This window comes from Drosophila biarmipes, chromosome 3R (genome assembly GCF_025231255.1).
Source record: "Drosophila biarmipes strain raj3 chromosome 3R, RU_DBia_V1.1, whole genome shotgun sequence".
In the NCBI taxonomy this organism is placed as follows: Eukaryota; Metazoa; Arthropoda; class Insecta; order Diptera; family Drosophilidae; genus Drosophila; species Drosophila biarmipes.
The window spans coordinates 28,819,988-28,840,581 of NC_066616.1; the positions used below are offsets into that span (position 1 = coordinate 28,819,988).

The 20,594-nt window shown below is 41.8% G+C and overlaps 1 protein-coding gene across 3 annotated transcripts; it reads right to left on the reverse strand.

The window, feature by feature from the left end:
• Positions 1–808: 808 nt before the first annotated feature.
• On the reverse strand, positions 809–20,513 carry LOC108024705 (uncharacterized). 3 transcript variants are annotated; one of them, XM_044092211.2, is made up of 11 exons: positions 20,372–20,513; positions 18,882–19,020; positions 8,631–8,876; positions 4,607–4,713; positions 3,428–3,537; positions 3,267–3,345; positions 2,773–2,870; positions 2,518–2,709; positions 2,308–2,450; positions 1,924–2,069; positions 809–1,381 (listed from the first exon to the last, which is right to left on the reverse strand). In XM_044092211.2, the coding sequence occupies exons 2-11, from the start codon at positions 18,951–18,953 to the stop codon at positions 1,267–1,269; spliced, it is 1,308 nt and encodes a 435-aa protein (XP_043948146.1). In that variant the 5' UTR covers positions 18,954–19,020; positions 20,372–20,513; the 3' UTR covers positions 809–1,266. The 3 variants fall into 3 exon arrangements, with proteins under 3 accessions (XP_043948146.1, XP_016950277.1, XP_016950276.1); XM_017094788.3 differs by having other exon boundaries at positions 809–2,069; XM_017094787.3 differs by having other exon boundaries at positions 809–2,069; positions 8,616–8,876.
• Positions 20,514–20,594: the final 81 nt, after the last annotated feature.

Here is a 20,594-nt window from a genome sequence, read left to right on the forward strand (position 1 = left end):
CATTTTTGGTTGAGAAGAAACATATTACATTGAGTTTTTTTTTTAAAACTTTTTTATATATTTACACGACTGACTAGACAAATAGTTGAGCTGCTGAGATAAACAATGTGCTGGGTTCAAGCACATTTAAAATGTTTTCAACTTAAAATTTTTTACTATATTTTAAACAAATTTTAAACTCAGATGGAATTATCAGAATGTCTGCTGGTGTATGCAACCTATACTATCAGATATATAATAAATTTATTATTAAAATGTAATTTTAATTTCAATTTACACATGCGCTCCCCTCTACCAACACTCTTGCACTTGAACCTCACATATAGCGGAATTAAAAAAGTGTAGCATACTTTCAGGCACTCGTGCTATAAGAGCTGCCTTTTATTTCATATAAACTTATTAGTGAGTATTTCTACATTCCGTTAATAAAAAAATAATAATTTAGAATATTGATAAAAATTCTTATTTATTTTTCTGCATATTTTAAGGGATAGAGTATTTATCTTGTAGCTCTTGCTCCAAAAATAAAATTTGTTTTTTGAATGTTTTTTGTGTTTCAAAAAATTAACCCAGTAGAAATTTTAATAAAACAAAAAAGTTGGGATCATTTTACAAGACTATATTTATTATTGTTTGCTATGTTGTGTTACTTGTGAGCTGATATGAGTGAATCATTACAAATGAATCTTGTAGAATCTTGATAATATGACTTAAAACTTATAAAAGGATTGTTTTTTTAATTTATAACCCAGGAAACTTACTCTCTGTGCTTGTATGCACAGCCCAACCAAAAACGCAACCCTCAATATGTTGTTTTTTAGTTTTTATTAAATTAAATGATTACATTTTAAATTAATTACAATTCGTACGTTTAACGCATTTGCCAAATGTTTGCTTCTTAACGTTTCAGACTAAATTATAGTTTTTTTCAACTTTTAAATTAATTTTGTTGGCTTGCCTTTGTTTATTTTTACAAGTAGTTGAAACATTTCACTAATACACATTCGTTCGCACTTATGACAGACTAATGACTTATGGTTAAGTGGTTGAATTAAAATTAGGCAAAGAGAACTTTAGTACGTTTAGTTTAGTATTTTACAGCGGCATCGTCTCTCTAAAAAATTTGGAAAACTTGCAGGGAACGATCATTTTCACTTAGTTATGTACATTTGAGACTCAGGTTCGAAATGGAGAGAGGGGAAGTACTTAGCTTAGCTTACAGAACTACTGTTCATTATGGTCGCGTTCTTATCGATTGGGATCTGATCATATATTACTGGGCGGTCCCCGATGGGCGCGCTGTCCGTGTAACGTGGAATGTCTAGAGCCTGGACGCGAGTGCACAATTGCATAATCGTTATCGTTATCGATTGGCATCGACCTTCGAAGTACGTTGGATAAGTTTGGATTTAATACAATACATTTCAAAGTGCAGAAAATGGGGAAGGTCAGGGGAAAATCTTCAAGACAGATTAGTTAGCAACTCTTCGAAATTGACTGTTAGTTATTCGATTGTATTTCTTTTGTGAAGGGACTGATAGCTATAGTTAGTTTAAGATATAGTTAGTTATTACCGGTAGACAGATGCAAGATACTATCGGTTAATTACGGTTGCAGTACTAGGCACGAAATGGTTTTTCATTCTAAGGTTTGGATTTTTCGGTTTTTGTGATCTGTTGTGTTGTAATTGTTGTTTCTTTTTTTGGCTGTCCAGGAGATATATATATATACGATACATAGAGATACGCAGATACAAGATACTTTGTTGGCATGCTTTGTTTTGTGTGTGTTTGGCTCCACAGCAACCGGAAAATAATTTGCGAGAGCAGAGCAGATGCATTTTGAAGTGTAGAATAGAGGTGTGTTGTGTGTGTTTTCTGTTTGTTGTTTGATTTTGTGGAGGCAGCTTAATATCTATCAGACCTATTTGAGTGTATCGTGGAGCCGCCGCTGGTGTAGCCCTTGTGGGCATCCCTGCCGTGCAGCGAGTAGCGGGAGCCGTACTGACTGCCATGCCAACTGCGGTACGGATCGTACTCCTCGATGATCGATGGCTCCTTCTCGATAATCTGCAAAGGTGGGAGATCGGGTGAGATTTATGGAAATACAAAGGTTTCTTAAGGATACACAGAGAAGAATGGGTATTAATTTTTAGTTCTGATAAGTTCTTGACCTAAGAAAAGGATTTCTAGTCATATCCTATTCTCAGCATAAGAACTCGAAAGTATAATGCATAGATTCCTTATTCCTTAAAAAGGCAATATTTTGTTTTCTATTCTCTGCAACGATAAATGTCAGATTTATTACCTCCGTATTAGCACAACTGCAGCTCATAGCAGTGCACAGGAATATGTTCATCAGCAGCATGATCAGGAAGAGTACACCCAGGGTGATGGTCAGCCACAGCAGCCAACTGGGTCGTATGCCATCCTCGCAGTTGCCCGAGATTACTGCTTAGATACAATAAAACAAATACCATAAATAACCCACATAGACATTTAAGCGATCTAAACTCACATCTAGCCTCGGCGGGATCGAGCACAAAGACCGTGGTGCCAGCCAAACTGGAGCCCTCCTCATTTGGCCCGAATTTCCGGGGCCCATTGGTGCCCTTGCCGAAGCCAGCCAGGGCCACATCGTTGCAGTCGTCGATCTCCACACAGCGACCATAGCACTGGATCACATCGCACTGCAGATGCACCTCGGAACCTGAAAGATTTATTCCAGAGAAAGTTAGAGTCTGGAGCCTAGGGGGAAAACTATGCGGCCTACCCTCGGGGAACTTGAACATCGAGGAAAGCACCGCCTCGGCAGCTCGTCCGTCTGCTGTGGGCACAAAACGACTGATGATCTTGGAATCATAGGGGCAGCTACAGGAGGAATATAGGTTATGATCAAAATATTTAGTAATACCTTGAAAAATATTGATCAAAATTAAGGAATATCCTTGAGTGTTTAAAGATCATAGTAAACTAAATCAGTTCCTAAATCATTATTAAATAAAAGCTATTATTAAAGATAATTTAAATATATTTTTTCTTTCAAATATATAATTGAAAAAGGCTTTTGGTCTTTATTATTTATTAATTTTGGAATTACAGCTTCCTTTTTTCCTAATCGAATCTTTAACAATTTTTCTTGTTAGGAAATAACACTTTCTGAGCTCTATCTATGTTAAAAACTTAAGATAATACTACAAAATATTTGATTAAAATATTTAAATAACTTTATATTTGGGATAATATTTATTGAGAATATTTTCTTACCCGCTGTCGTCGGTGAGTTTTTGGGTCCTGTTCTTCTTGTCAAAGGCGAAGCAGTTGCCCACACGCAGGCCGTAGGTATCTGGGGATTGTAAAACCAGAACAGAGCGTTAAGTACCGTCTCTAAATTCTTAATGGGAGCCCAGGGGGCTGGCACCACCCACCGTTTGGCTTGGAGAACTCGGCGCGGATCTTGTACTGATGCCCGTAGACCGTCTCACGCACTCGGTGATCGTTCTCCAGGAACTTGAGCACCACATGGGCATTGTCATCGCTGGGGAGGGTCAAAAACTGGGTTTATTAGGGTCCATATTGATTGGCGGGTGCTTGCTAACGGCTCTGTAATTACTCCGTGTGCCAGGGGCTAATTAAAAGCATGGCCAATAGACCCAAAAGCTTGGGCGAAGCTGCAGTGGCAGGTTCTGCAATTATGCAATCGTAATTGCAATTGCAATTGCAATCTACCTTTGCCGGTCATTGCGCTATAGACAGCTGCTTTTGTGGGCCAGCTAGGCAGCGATAGAAAATATGTGTGTGCACATGTCTAAAACTATTTGTTGTTCGCCTTGTACACGGCGGCTGGCACGATTTTAATGTTTGCGTTTACCACACAGATTCTGTTAACAATTTCTTTGCTTTTTTCCCGGGCTTAACAGAGCGCAACGTTTTGGAAAACCGTTTTTAATGCCATTTTTATTTCCCATCCGGGGTTTCTGTATCTTTTTTACTGAGAAAGACTTGCGTAAGTCGCTGTCGAGCAGAGTCATTGGCATTATGCAAATGAGCCGCGAGGCGAGAAGGTAAATTAAATTGTTTTTCGTTCACCTCAAGATGAGTATCGGACCCCTGCTCGAAAGACGTTTACCGTTAATTGAACTGCTGTCCAGTAAGCACTATAAATTTGTAGATTATTCTGCCTTTTTTGGAATTATTCTCTCTATTTTCTCCTGATTTGGCCCGCACAAAAGAGGCGATTGAGTGAAAGAATCAAAGTGTTTTGTGTTGTTCTGTGCGCTGCCCCCAAAGCTCAATGGCCTTGAGTTCTAATTCCGCACAAGAGGCAAGAAAGAAATTTCGAACAATGGCAAATGGCGGGTTAAGAGCAACACCTACATGCCTGCAACGCCGCCGAAGACCATCCATGGTCAGCACAATTTGCCATTTGATTTGGATTTCCATTTGTTGTGAGCCGCCGCTGAGTCTCTGGAAATTGGCCAGCACTTGGGACTGACGGAAGCTTGACCAAAGCCGAAAAAAAAATTATAGCACACACGGAGCAAATTGGAGCCGAAACAGAACCTAAGTGCAATTGTCTAGACAGGTTAAGCATTTCGCCGACTTACCGCGCGAAGCCCGATTTGCCACAGGTAATCACATAAAACTTATCGTCCGCCAATTCCAGAGTCTTGTGCACACGCACGGCCAGTTGGATGGAACGCTCCTCGGTGCGCTGCGGGGGATTGGGAGTCGTCCGTGGAGGATGGGGTGGGGATGGGCCAGGGGGAGGGCGAGAGAAGTTCATTTAATTGCCGGTTATTAAAAGTTTATGCCCATGACGTTAATGTTGATTGGCTGGAAAACCCGAGTTAGGTCCCAATTTATGCTCAGCCCGCTCAGGCTTCGCCTATAAAACAGGAGCATATATCTGCGGCACTCGCAGGAATAAAGATCTATGATTTTGAATACCCTTTGGACTTAAAAATATTTGGTTTTACATTTTAAAACTTTGCTTTTAACCTCTTCTGAATTTTTAAATAACCTTTAACTTAAAGCTTGCCCTAAAATGCCAATGTGTTTTTTTTAAATTTTAAAAATTATTTGATTATAAAACTATGTTGAAAATTATATTTGTAGAACACAGGTAGATACAAGTTTTGTAAAATAGGGAAATTGAACTTACTCTAAAAGTAGCTTTAGTACCCTGGTATCTTCAAAACATGTTGAAAAAGCAACGTTTATAGTTTTATGTGTTATGCAAATTTTGCATCTATAAATATTATTTATTATAAGGCTCTTATCAATCCAATCTTTACCCTCTTTTCTTAGCCAACAGCAAGGATGTGTTCTGCACTTAAAGGCCTTTCACTAATTTCTTGCACTGTACCAGTAAGTGGCTGCCCCACGACCATGGCTGCAACTTGCACTTGTGGCATGTTAATTGTCACATGATGCAATCGCACAACGAGGAAATGCAAAATGCCGCCAAGTGTGACGCATTTTCCAGTTGTTTATTTTCTCCTTAGCGTTTTTCCCCTCCTCAGCCATAATGGCTCTCTGTTGGTTTACTAAAGCTCATGCTGATGGGCTATCATGGATTTCGGTAATTATTTTAGAATCATTTTGAATATTATCTGCAGCTGGCTTGTGCAGCCGTATGTGACTGCAATTTCTGCAGATGGGCAACTGTTCCAAGAATCTCTGCGCTCGGCTGGCCAAGATTCACCGCGGTAATTGCTCTAACTGTTGCCCAAGGCTTGACTGAGTTATTTTATAGTGTTTTGTAATGTTTTTCCGCCGATAATATAGACCGGCCTTGACCCGCAACAGCTTTCCATATAAAAAGATGTACGTACAAAAAAGTACAAGTTTCTTTGTCACTTCTGAGTGGCTTACATTGCTTTTCCAGCAGCTGGCTGCCAAACCAGTTTGCATTTGCCCAGTAAATAAGTGTCAATGGGTGAGTAAATAAATATATATCTATATAACATTAATGGTTTAATCGTACGCCTCCGCTGCTCAGGGTATTAAGCGTTGATGAATGAATGCTTGGCTAGAGATTAGAGGTTGGTCAGTGGCTGGTTAAAGCGGTTAGCAAATAAACACAACATATTGCCGGAGTCAGAAATAAATACCTTGAATGGGCGGAGGAGCTCTCCGTTCGAGTGGAACCCAGTGATGTCACAATCCGTTGGCTAACTCATGCATCACGCAGTTGCATGCCGCAGCGGATGAGCTCATTATCAGGTTATTATCAACAGCCGAAGAAAATGGCAAAGTTGATTCCCCCTATGTGTGTACTATGAGCGACTCCCATTAACCGTCTAAGTATCTAAATGTGTTGAAATTGCCCGATGGCAAATTGTCTTGAGGCCGCCTCAGCCTACAGCCTACTGCCTTTGGTTATTGCATTCGCAATTAACATTTAAATGTATATAATGGGTGCTAGACACAGAACCATTGCTCCACAGCCATCATCAAATAATGGCAAGCCATCTCGCCAGAGGGGCAACCCACTCGCGCAGCAGCGAAAATAGAAAAAATAATAACAATAATAGTGGCCGTAATAAGAAATAAGTTCAAGTACGCCGAGCCACCACAATGCCGTCTTGAACTTTATGTAAAAATTGTTGGGCGTCTTGGCCATTGTCAGCGCCAATTTCATGCTCTGCCAGCTGCTCCGGAGCAGATTTAAAGATACAAGTAGGTTGGGGTTTGAGGATTGGAGGAGACGAGGGCGAAAGTGTAGTCGGATTGCATTTTTGCTGGCCAAGGTCAGGCTGAGGAGGCATCTCGCCGCAGCAATTAAAGTGGCTCGAAACATATTTGCCAAGAAATAGAATCGAAATTGCCGCCGCCGCCGCCGCGCACAAAAAACATTCTTTTGACACAAATTCCACGCAGCCGGCACAACAATAGCCACATCGGATCCAACATCCAACATTCAACATCCACAACAGCGACTTGGAATGCTGTCAAAGTCGAAGCGTGGAAAGCCGTGTCTGGGCATGTGAAATCCGCCGTCTGCAGTGCAAACTAGACGCCGGCGCAAGCTGCCAAGGCACTCCCTTTCAGAACAGCCAGCAGACATTAAGGTACAGTGGAGAGTCGATGTAGTGAACTCATCAACACTTTTCAAGGACCTATGACAGGGGGAAGGCTATGAATTCCCAAACTAAGGCACGTTGCCATCTTTAAAATTTTATCAACAAATACATACTTTAATATTTCAAAGATTTTTACTTAAATTATTTTTAAATTATTGATTACAATAGATATTGTTTAAAATTTTAAAATTTAGTAGACATCTCCACTGTTCACTGTACCACCTTATACATAAGCAGCGGATATATGCGTGTTTTGTGTACACGTAAAAATAAAATTCAAGCCTCGGTTGCGATAAGCGTGATTTAATTTTATGGGGGACCTCCCCTTTTTTTGTTCGCAGCCCGAAAGGAAGGTGGGCCTTGAAATGGCCCAGCAAATCTCCCCAGCATTGAATGCGGGGCTCTAGTTCTGCCCCAGGTGAGGCGAAAAGGGCAGAAACAAAAACGGAATACAGGGTGCGGTCGCTGGGATTTGACATTGCAATTAATAATGTTGTATGTGCTTGTACTTATAAGCATCTGGCAGCCAGCCCTGCGGATATGGATAATTTGCATTTCAACGCATTGCCGGGGAACCTGGCCACGGGATGACTATGGCTAATGCGATTTGCCTTTGTCTGGCAATTGTTCGAGTGCGTGTGCGAGTGGAAAAGCCGGACCTGAGAGCCAGAGATGCAGACCCACACGGAATTGCAGCCGCCGCCTGTCAACGCCTGTGATGCACGTAGGATTAAACTTGATTTTTATTGCCATCGTTACTATATAGACTGGCCAGCGGAGCAGCGTCTCTGCTGATTTGCGTTGATTTGGGGCCAAGACTCAAGTACACAGCCGATAGGCGGGCTCAAATTTATGCGCATGCGTGCCCTTTTCAGCCAGACAAGGTCCCAGACTTCGGCATCAGGCCTCGGTCTTGGTTTCTAGACCCCAGTCTATGGCTGTCTTTCAGCAGTCTGCTGTCTCGGCTGGCCAGTTTTCCAGCCGGCCCCTGCGATTGCCTCACAGTTCACAGTTGGTGGCTTTTCCTTAGCTGTCTGATTTTCGGCAGTAATTTGCAAATTATATGCGCTGGCTGACAAAATTAATTTGCCACTTGTCAAACGGTAGAGGGTAAACGAAAGACTTAGGACACGAACTTGCTGGCTGCGTGCGCAAGTGGGTTGCTTGGCGTATAATGCTGCTGCTTTGTAAGCCGTTGGAAGGGCTTCTGTTATTTCTCACCTAATTAAGTTCTCTAATTGTATAGTATTAGCAAAATAATATTTGTAATTTTCTCATAGAACATTTACGGTTTCTGAAGTACTTTATACCCAATTTTGAACCCAGGAAGCTATGGAAAAAAAACTGTCTTGACCTGGGGATATTTGGTTCTGTAATATTACATACATTTGAACTAGAGCTACCTTTGATTGTACCATATTTTTTAAAGATAGCTCCCCACTTCAACCCGTTTTACCCTTCCCAACATCAAGTTGTGCTTGGTTTTTAGTGATTAACTGGGTTAGGAAGCGCAGAGGGTTATGCTTACATTGCTTCCACTCACGTTGCTGACCAGGATGCCGCAGTAGTCGCTGGCGCCCTGCTTGGCCCACAGGTTGAGGCTGAAGGCCACCTGGTCGCTGCCATCGCCCATGGCCATGCAGCCGGGTGTGCGGTAGTCCCGGACGTGGACGGCGCCCGTGTAGCCGGAGCTCATCTTCACCTTGATGTTCATCGTGCCCGCCTTGCAAGTGGCCGTCACATGGGGTGCGAACTCGGATGGGGCAGCCGGCGGTTCCTGTGTGGTGACCTGCAATGAATACGAAATGCGTTACCATCTTCGGTTAATAACTTTGACCCGATTTCTGGACCCTGGGAACTAACGCGCCATCGTGGCCGGCAAATTAATGCCAACTCATTGGACAAACACCGGGAACACAGCAGCCACAGAGGAAAATTCAAATTAATTTTAAATGTTGAGCCAAAGAGTCAGCCGTGGTCGCAATTAATTGCAAAAAAAGGCAAAGGCAGCCGGAGATTGGCCAGAACTTTGGGCCAGAACAGCCGGCTGCCAAAGTTCTGCACGTTTTGGGTCAGCTTACAGCTTTCGGCCTTACAGCCAGCCGGGCGCACTGTCAAAGGCATTTGGCTTTAAGATAATTTATTGGCCTGCTCGACTTGGGCTGCTGTCGCTCCGTCGTGATAATTGAATTTGTGCTCCAGCTTTAGAGTCACAGAACGTTAGGGAATGGCCGTGGAAAGAATGGAGTGGGTACACAAAAAAACCATAGGAGAAAAGACAGACAAAATTCTTGGAAACTTGTTAAAAATAATCGTAAATAATGATTTCATTAGGTTTTGAGAAGCTCTAGCGATTTCACACGACAGGTCCATTAATTAATTGCTAAAGACCTTAGCTAATTGCTTAAGCTTACACTATTTTTATCATAAGTTTTAATTTAATTAATAATACCATAGTATTTTTAGCTGTGGATTATTCTTTTCTAGGTTGCCTAGATTTAATAAATAATGCTGTATGCTGGTCGTGATTTAAATAAGTGACATTTATGCAATTCATGTTATTGCTAAAATACTTTAAATAAGTTTAATGCAATTATTTTTTATCCTAATGCTCATATTAAAGTCAGCTTTTGACAAAATAATTTATCATTTATTGTGCAGCGGAAGGAGGCAAACGAAAGACTTAAGACACGAACTGGCTTGCAAGTGAGAAAACGTGTCTGTTTAAATAGGCAAGCAGACTCCAAACACAAATAAGGATTTTCTGGCAGCTTCCAGAAATCAAGTACTCGAAAAATAACATACAATATTTTTCCCAGTGTAGCTGCTAGATAAGCCTTGCCAGAGTTAAGTAAGCCATGTCATGACAATCGCCCGGACGCCGCCTTTGTGGTCCAACTGGGCCGTTTCACGTTTCGCCGGCCCTCGGGCGCTGTCCAAACCAAGGGGATTCCCCTCACAGCCTTTTCCCGGTTCCCTGATCTCCGTCCAAAAAGGCGAAAGGCCTTTGATTTATATTTACTTTCGAAAGCAGACAGCAGCCTTCCGCCCTTCGGCTTGCTTCAAGAATAATATGAAATTTTGTGCAGTCATTGAAGCAATTAATTTTGCACTCGATCCCGCGCCACAGCTACTGTGCGTCAGGTGAAATGCAGCCGGGTGACCCAGTTTGCAGCTCCAAAACGCTGACAGCGAGCCGCAGTCGGTGCCAAAAACATGTTGGCCAGTGTGCCACTTTCTATGGCAACTAGAACATCCACTTTGCATGCCATCAGCAATTTATTGTATCTCAATGCGCCGGCCACTTTAATCCAAAAGAGAAAAATACTATGGAGACAATGACAATGGTGGATCTGGATATGGATCCTCCGCCGATGGGGAGTTCAATGCGCTGCGAGGGTCACATGAGTGGGTCCCCAGAGCTGCGCCGGCGAACTCCCATGACAATTTGTCGTTCGGCGAGAAGGCAATTGTTTTGCATGGATTTTTGCATTTATTTTCTTGCCGCTGCTGCTGCCGCTGCGAGCGGCAGTCAATTAAAATACTTTTTGCATGCTCGTTTCACTATCGTTGAGTGTCGAGTGTGGCGGCGGAGGCGGCGGCGGCGGCGGCTTGTTAAAATAGCTAACCAAATGTACAGCATTTGGCTTTTGTATTATGCAACACGCTCTGATTGTGGTCGGGGTAAAATGGGGGGAGGGTGAAAAAAATAAATGCAAACCCAAATACAATTAGACACTTGCGCTGCCAGTCACGCCATAGCCAATGAGGCAGTGAGCCGCGGCTCTTGGCTTGATGGATTTTCCCCGCAGGACACTGCGGCCGAGTGATTTCTCAAACAAATTCCTTTTCCTTTCCAGCGAAACAAGCAACCAACAGCACATGCAAAATCGTATCGCAAAATCGAAACGCAGCTGGAAGCCCAGAGTCCGCCCAGGATCATTAAGTGGAGCTCGAGATGGAGGTGATTTATATGGCTGCCAGGGGTCAGGCCATAAACTAAAAGTGTTTAAGCCGCTTAGCTATTAAGCCAAGTGACGTGGGCAATTAGTACAGGAAGGCCAGCTCGTTCCTCTCATTCTTTTTTTTGCTGTATTATTATTTAGCCGGGGCAATTATCTGCTTAGGAATGACAAAACTGCAAGAGTTTAAGTGAAAAATGAGGTTCTGTCTAGGGCGGCGGTGAGACCGCCCTGCAAATGCCCTGCACGGCGGGAAAACATGGGAAATTGAGTTGGAGCCAAGCGATTTTTATGGATGTTCTCTCGTAAAACCGGAATGCTGTTTATGGCCCCGCAGACAAATGGTGAGTATTGATTTTATTTCTTTGCAAAAGGGTTATAAAATGTTGAGCAGCAGTTTCGCACGAAAGGAAGGCTTTATTTGAGGTTTTTGGGAGGGGTTTTATATTTTTATTTTTCACTCGAGGTAGGAAAACAAAGGTGGTGAATTATATCTTGTACTTCAATGTCACTTATGCTAAAAAGGCTTCAAAAAATTCCTAAAAAAAAGTTTAGTAAAGGTTTTATACTCAAAACAGTTACCTCTAACCTTATCTAATTATTTCCTTAAAAATTAGATAGCTAACGAAGTTAGTACCTTGCCCACCACTTTTTATTACTGAAAGGAAAGGAATCTGCTCTGAGTGAATTCCTTCAAATTCCCATGCCGAATTTAAGGCCTAAAACCTGATCACCTCCTTGGCTGGGCAATTAAATGTGATTGTGATTTATGTGCACTGCTAATTCCACTCAATTTACGTGGCCCGTACGCCTGGGTGTGTTTCCCTAACTTAAATATTTCGCAAGAGCCAGCTAGGTTTTTTTATATTTGTTCCCATTGATTTGGGACTTTAGTCGAAGCGATACAATCGCTCGAGTCAAAGCTATGGCCATATCCCAAGTGCAGCTGCGCATAGTTGGCCAAAATAGATTGCCAAACATATTCCGATCGCTGGGAGTCGAACCAAAAAAAAGTAAAACAACATAAAAACGACTTAGAAGCTGAAAAAACAAAACTCGTGCATAACAAAAGGTGGGGAGTTGCTTTTAACATACATATTTCGCGTGCATTTGAATTTCCGCTATGTGGCGCTCGGGCAATAAAGCTCGGCTCGAAGTAAATTATAACATAAAGCCCGGGCCAAGCCTTGCCGGCTTGGCTTAGGCCGACTGTTCAGTTGGCCAAGAGTCCAGCGAATGCTGGCTGATTGCAAATTGTCACGGTATTTTCGCTGGCAGCGCATAAATTGCCGTTTAACTCGCATTACAGAGCCGCCAGATGGGAGCATGTGTATCTGGCTTTTCGGCTTTGCCGTTGAAGCTTCGTCTCTGGACCTGGCCGAAAAGCTTAATGAAGCTGACATCGCATCGCCGGTGCGGTGGAAACCCGTTCCGAGCTTTGCCTGATTATATAATGCAAAACGGCCGGACGAGTGACAGCTGAAAGGGTTTTCCAACGGTTTTATCTTTTCGGTCGGTCAGGAGTTAGGGTTCACAGATAGATAAATAAATAAACAACCGACCGGGCCGGCGACTCCGCTAAGGAGGATAAAAGGCCATGGGCAATTAATGTCGCTGCGGCTTCAATTAAATTTCAATTGCCGGCGCTCTTTTTATTTGAAGTTCTGACGCGCTAATTCCATGGCACGTCGATGGTCCCTCGGTCCGTCGGTCCCTCCATCCCTCGGTGGTTACCTGTTGGCCCCACCTTTCTGGCCCTGTCAGCGGGTCTGCACGTTCTCCGCCACTCCACCAGTCGGTGGGTCAATTGTGTGCCTCATAATGAAACGCTGTCGTACCACTAATATAATAATAAGCACTTGTTCGCCTCCCATTCCCTTCTTTATTTCCAAAAAAATAAAAAAAATACCATACGTCTGGCCTTTTGTTGGTTGCTGCTGAAAGGCCATCAATAGAAAAGCTTCGGTTAACTTCTTCGAAAATAATGTTGAACAACATTCCAACGGTGTTCTTTGCCGCTCATTTATGTTGCCTATTTATCAATGGTCCAAGGCATCCAGAAGATACATTTGTATCTAGCCCAGCAGTAGCCCAAACCTATGTCTTGTTTTAATGAGTTTCGCTTTGAGCAGCTGGGAAATTATGCTAAGTACTTTCTATTCTTCAGGTTTACAAGGGCTGGGCTTGTTTTGAAAGTTTTCTTTTAATTGAATTAGCCCCCTTTTTTGGGGCCATCAAAAAAATTCTTATCATCATTTAACCAAATGCAGTGGGCTCAATTTTTTTCTAAAGAAAATAAGAAGCTTGAGAACCTAAGTGCATCTTTGTATTTTCAAGAGTTTATTTTTTTCATAATTTTTGGAGTGCAGGTAATAGCTACCGTGACTTGTTGAGATTTTCTAATTCAAATTAGCCCTAATTTGGTAGCCAAAAGTTCTAATCATTATATATTGCCTAATGCATTTGGCTTTTAATTTAATTATAGGTCTACAAAATTAGCTGAATCATCTTTAATAAGAGGTATTTGTAGACACCAAATATGCTATAAATGGTACAAAAAGCATTGCACCAAAAATTCAAGGCGTTTTACATTTTATGATGTTTTAAAATGAATTTCGATTATTTTATTTATCATTATATTCATTTTATAACATTAGAACTTTTTCCCTAAAAGCAGGTTAATCCAAGTGCATTAGCAGTCCCAACTTTCATCCCAAATTCGAAAGATATTAACCCTTAGTCATCATTTGTTTGATTGAAACAATCGCTTATCGTGATTTTGCCTTCAAAGTTGTCACACTTTCTTTGACCATCGCCTTAATTGCTGTCCAAAAAGTGTGGCTGCACGAAAAAGCGATTCGGAAAAAGTCGTTCCCAGCAGCCAAAGGAAAAACAGCCCTCGGTGTGTCGGCAATTTTAATAAATGTGCACTTTCCATGCGCATCATCTTGGACAGAATTTGAAAGCCAAGTCGGCCCCATACTGAGTTGAAAATTACCCAAAAGCCCCTGGGCCCCAAATGACAGTCGGCCGTGCAGCGCAGCGCTGAGAAAAGCAGAACGGGGCAATAGTTTTTCCCATTAGTTTCAAATAAAACCTACTTTTACCTCGGGCCCCGAAGCTGGAGCAGGAAAAGCACAAGCTCGAGCACAAAGGTAAAAACAATTGCTAAATTGTTTTCTATGCCGACCGACAGGCAGAGAAGCAGAGCAAAGCTGCAGGTGAACAATGCAAGTTAATCAAATAATGAACATGTGCTGGCCCAGCCGCAGGCGGCGGGTAGTGTCAGCCAAGTCAAACAAAAGAAAGAACTTTCTCCGTACTAAGCCGCAGTGCGACCGGCGACCACCGATGACCCAATATGCCAGACACTTTTGCATAAATTTTAATGAATTTCACGCTACACCGATCCGCCCAGCATTGAGCGAAATAGCAAATAATTCGCACTGCGAGTTCAACGCGGCGTTAAATTGCGCCAACTCAGTGGCTCGGATGTGCTTCGATACCACTGAGCTAGTGGGTAGTAGCTCAGCAGCGATGCCAGCTACATGAAGTATCCATGAAATGAACAATTTCAACAAATAAATAAATAAAACTATATGTTAGGATAATAAGCCAAAATATGGCAATTAAAACCAGCATTGGAAAAAATGAAATGCTATAGATACAGTAAATATCTGAATGTATACATACAGTTCAAGCTTAAAGATCTTTAATTGTTTAATTAATTATTCTCGTATATAAGAATATTTAAGTAAAATTACATGAAAATTGGAAGGTATAAACTGCACTTATTTTGCTCAGGTTTTCAGTTGTAGCTTAAGCAAATCAAAGAGTACAGCTAAAAGAATTACTGTTTTGAAAAGCTTACATTCCAAGCTAACGATCCACACCTCTTTTAGACAAACTTATTTTTTGATCAATTTTCTCATTTTTTATCTCGTTGTTTTTTTTGGTAAATTTGACAAAAATTTAACATTTTCAGGTTTGAATGCCAATGGATAGGAAATTAAACTACGAGCTCGGCGAGGTATGACATTCCTCATTCGGACTATTGTTTGCATTATTACAGCCAATACAGTGATTTTGTAGGTCAAAAAAGGGAACTCAGATTTTAGCCGAAAATTGCCTTATTCTAGCAAGTTTAGTAGGGGTGTTTCACAACAAATGTAGAAAAAAGATAAGGGGAAATCATCTCTGGAGAAAAAGTCCGATTCTCACCACTGAAAGTCACACCATTTCGGTCCGAAATCTTTCGTCGGTGACATAAACATGCAATTTTGTTGGCCATTTCCTTCTGGCCAACTCCCCGAGAGTTATGGCCGAAGAGCCATAGCATCTAACTGCGCACACTCGATCTAATGGCCCCGTCGCGGCCAGTCGACATCTCCACATTGAGAACGGCAATGGCAACGGCTTCCTGTCCGGCGGCCAGACTCAGACATCGGAATCGGGGCTCTCGGAGCTCAGATACTACTAACCCAGTGCTGGACTGGCGTTGCGTGCTGTGACCAAACTGGTTGCTCTTCTAATTGCCCCGGTCTGCGGTGCGTGGCCATCGTTTTGAGCTGACCAGGAGATCAGGAGACCAAAGACGCAGTTCACTTCATTGCACCCGGCATTTTGTGGTCAGCTTGCAGTGCTGCTCATATTTTCTGTTAATTAGAGCATAATGGGCCTGGCTTAAGGCCTGAAATTCATTGGCATTCTGCGGTTATCAGCGGCACACAAAAAGTAAATAAATCCCGGCTCAATTTGATAAAACCATCCCGGCCAACTGTAACTGGCGCAAACCGTTAGCACTCATACTCGTTAAAAGATGAGAAGAGAAACAAAACTTACCAAGAACCTAAAGAATTTCAATGAAATGGTCTAGACAATCGGCGAGTTTGTTGTCTAAGTCTTTTGTTTGCCTGCCGCTGGCTCATCTCAAGTTCTTAGAATAATATATAAGCTACTAAGTCCGGATAAACAATGAATCATATTTTTGAGCACATTCATACGCATGCTAAAGTTTTATTTTGTATTTTTTTATTGCCAGCAGGCAACCGCAGCAGTAATTCAGGTAGGGTTGAAGACATTCTACAGGAGGAGTGTGTGGGGCACTTGAATTGGCTTTTGGCAGCCGATGTGAAGCACGTGCTTGTCAGTCGAGAATGGTTTATTTGCGGTTTATTTTGATACCCTCGCAGGGGAAACACAACAAGTGGGCAGCTCAAGTTTCTCTGCTCTAGGCAAGAGTGTCTTTTTTGCTGGTCGTGATTGGTATTTGTAGAGCAAACAAGACTTCCTAGCTGAAATGAGGCTTCAAAATGTATTTTTTGCGATTTAAGTTACTTTGGTTTGTTGTACAAACTTGCTTAATGCTCTCTTTTAGCCTTTTAGCCTTTTATACATTTTTTTTTACATATTTTCTGATATAAGCATTTTTTGTCATATGAAAGCATTCATGGATGGACACTTGACTGATTTTAAAAACAAAATTTGTTTTGACTAAACTTAGCTTAACGCTCTGTTAATTTGGTCACTGTACAGCAGAATGTCAGTTGAATGCTTTTGGTAAAAAAATATAGATCAAATTTCCTTTACCCTAACCAAAAAGTTTGTCCAAGAGCACTTAACTTCAAAATTTGGCCTGATCCTCTCAGCTCCAACCGCAATACAAGCTACCTGTGGTTAAAGCGTCACTTCTGGCCAAATACGCCGGATTCCTGTAGTTTCTTGTTTCTTGTTTCATTTTCTGTTTTTTGTATAATTTTTACTTCGTATACTGAACGGTTGCTGGTTGGTGGGTTGTTCTGGTTGTCTTATATGGTTGCTGCCAGGCCAAAGCCATGACGACATGGCCATACAAACAGACTCGCTTGTTATGTACACATTTACGTATGGATTGCCATATATTCATACACATATATCGAATCGGATGGCTTCGAGAATTAGCATATTTCATTCGCTTTCAGCTTATTTCTGTCGCTGTGCGCTGACATTGAAACTGATTTTAATGGCCCGTAACAACAAAAACATGACAATGACAACAAGTAAACACGCACTTGCTAATGTGCAAGTCAATATTTAGCACCGAAAGAAGGCGTCAATTAAAGTGACTTAACCGTCGACTAAATTTGGTCATCTCTATGTCAAGTTAGGGGTGCCTTAAGCATATTAATCGAAGGAAAAGAAAATAAAATCAATTCAGCCACTGGGCTTTGTGTTAACAACCTTTCTGGTAGGTAGCCCAAAAGCTAACCGAAAAAGGCGGTAGTTCATTTATTGTTTAATGAGTGTGAAAAGCGGGCTGGTCGAGTACCGTAAGGCAACTCCAAGTTTTCAGTTTTCAATTTTAACCGACACTCAACACGCACACATGCGGCGAAATTAACTTTCGCATAAGCTGTTGTTTACACGGGTATTTCTGTCTGACTTTTGGGCCCCAAGCGGCGATGGGTAAACTTATATCATACACCGTCGTCATCATCATTTCCCTCACTTCATCATCAGCGTTAAGATAATAATTACCCGAGAGACTGCGTTTTGTTTGCCGTTGCTTTTACGTATGCTTCAAGGTTTTGTGAGTTTTGCATTAAGCCCCAAAGCCAAAGTAGTCTCTGTTTTTTCTGTACTTGAGGTCTTTCGAGCCGAGGTGTAGGTCGAGTGTTTGCCAAGCCCAGAGAGCGAATTTCGACGCCCACGCCCCCAAACCCGGTGTTTTTTATGATGTCATTTCATACAGCGGCCCCTGACTTCGACGGATAGTTCAACATACCCGTTATCAGTTTGGCAGCTGGAGTGGGCAGTGACAAGGGCGGAACTTGTCAAACTTTTAAAAGCCAAAACGTCAGGAAATCAATTGACCAGTCAAGAGAACAAGCAGCCATTGACAGTTTACTTTTGGGTAAGCTTAAGGGTGTTTTATGAGAAATAAAATAAACAATAAATCTGTACCTCAATTATTTTGTTTGAAGAGTATTAAGTATCTCAAAAAAAAATCTACAAAATGTATTTACACACATTTATGGATTTAATTGCATTTTCTTTAGGTAGGCCTACACATTTTTGTCAATACCAAACCTAGTTGTAACCATACTCTCATGTAATTTTGAAAGTTATGTGCTTATAGTTAAACTATTTTTAAAGAAACTGTATTGAAGGTTTGGCACAGAAACTATACAATAAATAAAAGCTGGTAAAACTGCCTGCTTATTTACCGAATTATGGCTCCGATCAATCGAGAAAAGTGCAGAAAATCCCCCGGATCGACCCAATCCAGACTTAAACTAATTTCGATCGATGCCAAGCCCTGGCAACTCTCACCATGATGGATTTGTGCCATTTCATAGGAAAACTGAAATCGAACCAAGCCAAATCGGAACTGAAACCAAAACCAAAACCCAGAGCATTCCTCACGAACAATGGAGCAGTTTTTTGGGGGGGTTCAAGAGTAAAGAAGGGGGCACAGTTGGGTAAAAGTTAAGATATCGGTCAGTGGCACATTGGGAGTACGACTGCGAAGTGGGCGGGGAATCGGAGCACTAAGCCTGCCCGCAGAGTTATAGTTATGACCGTGGCTGCGCGGCCGATTGCTATTGATAAACTGGCCCCAGCTGGCAGTCAACGTGGAGAGTTCATTAATTTGTCTGCCCTGGAAAATTGCCGTGGAAAAGCCACAGACCAAGTCCAAGAGCCCATAAAAAGGAGAGAAAGAGGAAAAAAGGGTAGAAGGGGTAGAAGGGCCAACCGGCAGTTAACCCCGTTTTCAGGGCCGTCGCAGAACATTATTGTATGCAAATGAAAAGTGAAATGTCCAGAAAGTGCTCCAATTATCTTTCACTTACCTGTCCGACCAGCAGCAGCAGCAGGGGCAGCAGCCAAAGGCCCTGTGATTCCGGCCTCTTGTCCGTCGTCATCGCGTTCGCTTCCTAAGTCTTTCGTTTGGCTCCTTTGTCCGGCGCTGTGTGTATCCTTTTCGGCCAGCTGCAATTACCCGGAACGTTTATCACCCAATTGAGCAATTGTGCAATTGTCTGGCCCTGATTATAGCCCACTTCATGCAACTCACGCAGTTGTCAAGCACTCGCAGCTGCATTCGATTTGGTAGGATTTATATATTTATTTTTAAATTACTCATCCCCCGGATGACTCAAGGCAACTACTGAGAACAAAAGCTAAGCCAAGATGAACTGAACTTTACGGAGGTATTTGCGCTTTATCACCTCGTTTTCATCTGGGCAGTTTGAGATGATTTTTCTAGATTTCTACGGGTCATAACTTTCTATGAAGTTTTAAAGTACGCAGACGTGACACGAGTGCATTGGTTTTCTAATCTTTTAGTATGCCCTTTTTTATCTGATTGCCCTTCTTTCTAAATCTTAATTATGGCCAACGCATCCCATTCTCACGTATTTCGATTTCGTTTTCGACTCGACCCCGACCCGATTGAACCGCATCTAATAAACTTTAAAGTGGAGTTTACTCCGAAAAGGGTTTCGCAAGTCAAATGAAACAATGAGTTGGAATGCCGCAAACGAGTTTGCTCGAAAAATGTTTTTATTTGCGCACAAAAAAGAGCACAAAAGTAGCCCGACTTACGTCATTGGCTCGAAATGTGACAATCAGTAATAAAAGGTGACATTTGTGATACACATAGTCACGAGTTCAATTTCCAACATGTTCCTTAAAATAATGTTCTTAATTTATGCTACTATTTCTTCATAGACATAAGTTATTTATGGCCCACATGTGCGATTTATAGAGCTTTTCTAACAGCGGAAATGCCTGACACACCTACACAAAAACTTGTAAGTAAATATTCTTGAATAACTCTTTCATTAAAGCATTTCCATGCATCTGGGCAGTTAAATGCAATACTCAAGGCAGTCTAAAAAGCTTTGAGAAAAAATGTTAGTCATTTTTATTAGTTAATGCAAAAAAACAGAAGCTGCAGCTAAGAGAGTTACTTTTTTCAGCTAAGAGAGCAGTTCGAAGAGCAGGAGGAGAACTGATTAAACTAGCAAATTCGCGCAAATTCCAGGCACTAAAAAACACTAATTTAAACTTTAACCAGACGCCTGTTAACAAAAAAACTATTTCCCCAAGTGGGCTATAATCAGCTGTAGTTTTCCATTATTAAATATCATTTGTTTAGTTAGCTTTTTGTCCACTTTAAAGTTTATACTTTTTCAGCTCTCAGCAGAGCGACGTGTGAGCAACACGTGAAAACAAGTTTTATGCAACAGCTTATTGTTTACTTATTGTTGTTAGGGCCGTTTATTGAATGTGTTTGTTTATTCGAAAAAGTTGCTTTTATTTGCTATTACTCAGCTACCTGCACTCCGCACTGAAAACACTTCTGGTTCTGGCTTTTAAAACGCGTAAAACACTGGGGTACAAAATTCTTTTAGACGGAACTTTCCGCTTGACACGTTAACGGATCGAGAGATTGTTGGCAACTGAATCGCAGAGACGGAAATCGCTCTAAGCCAAGCTTTGCTTTTTCAGCTTCGCTGCTTGTTTTGTTGTTTCTCTCTCTCTCTCTCTTTCTCGCTCCC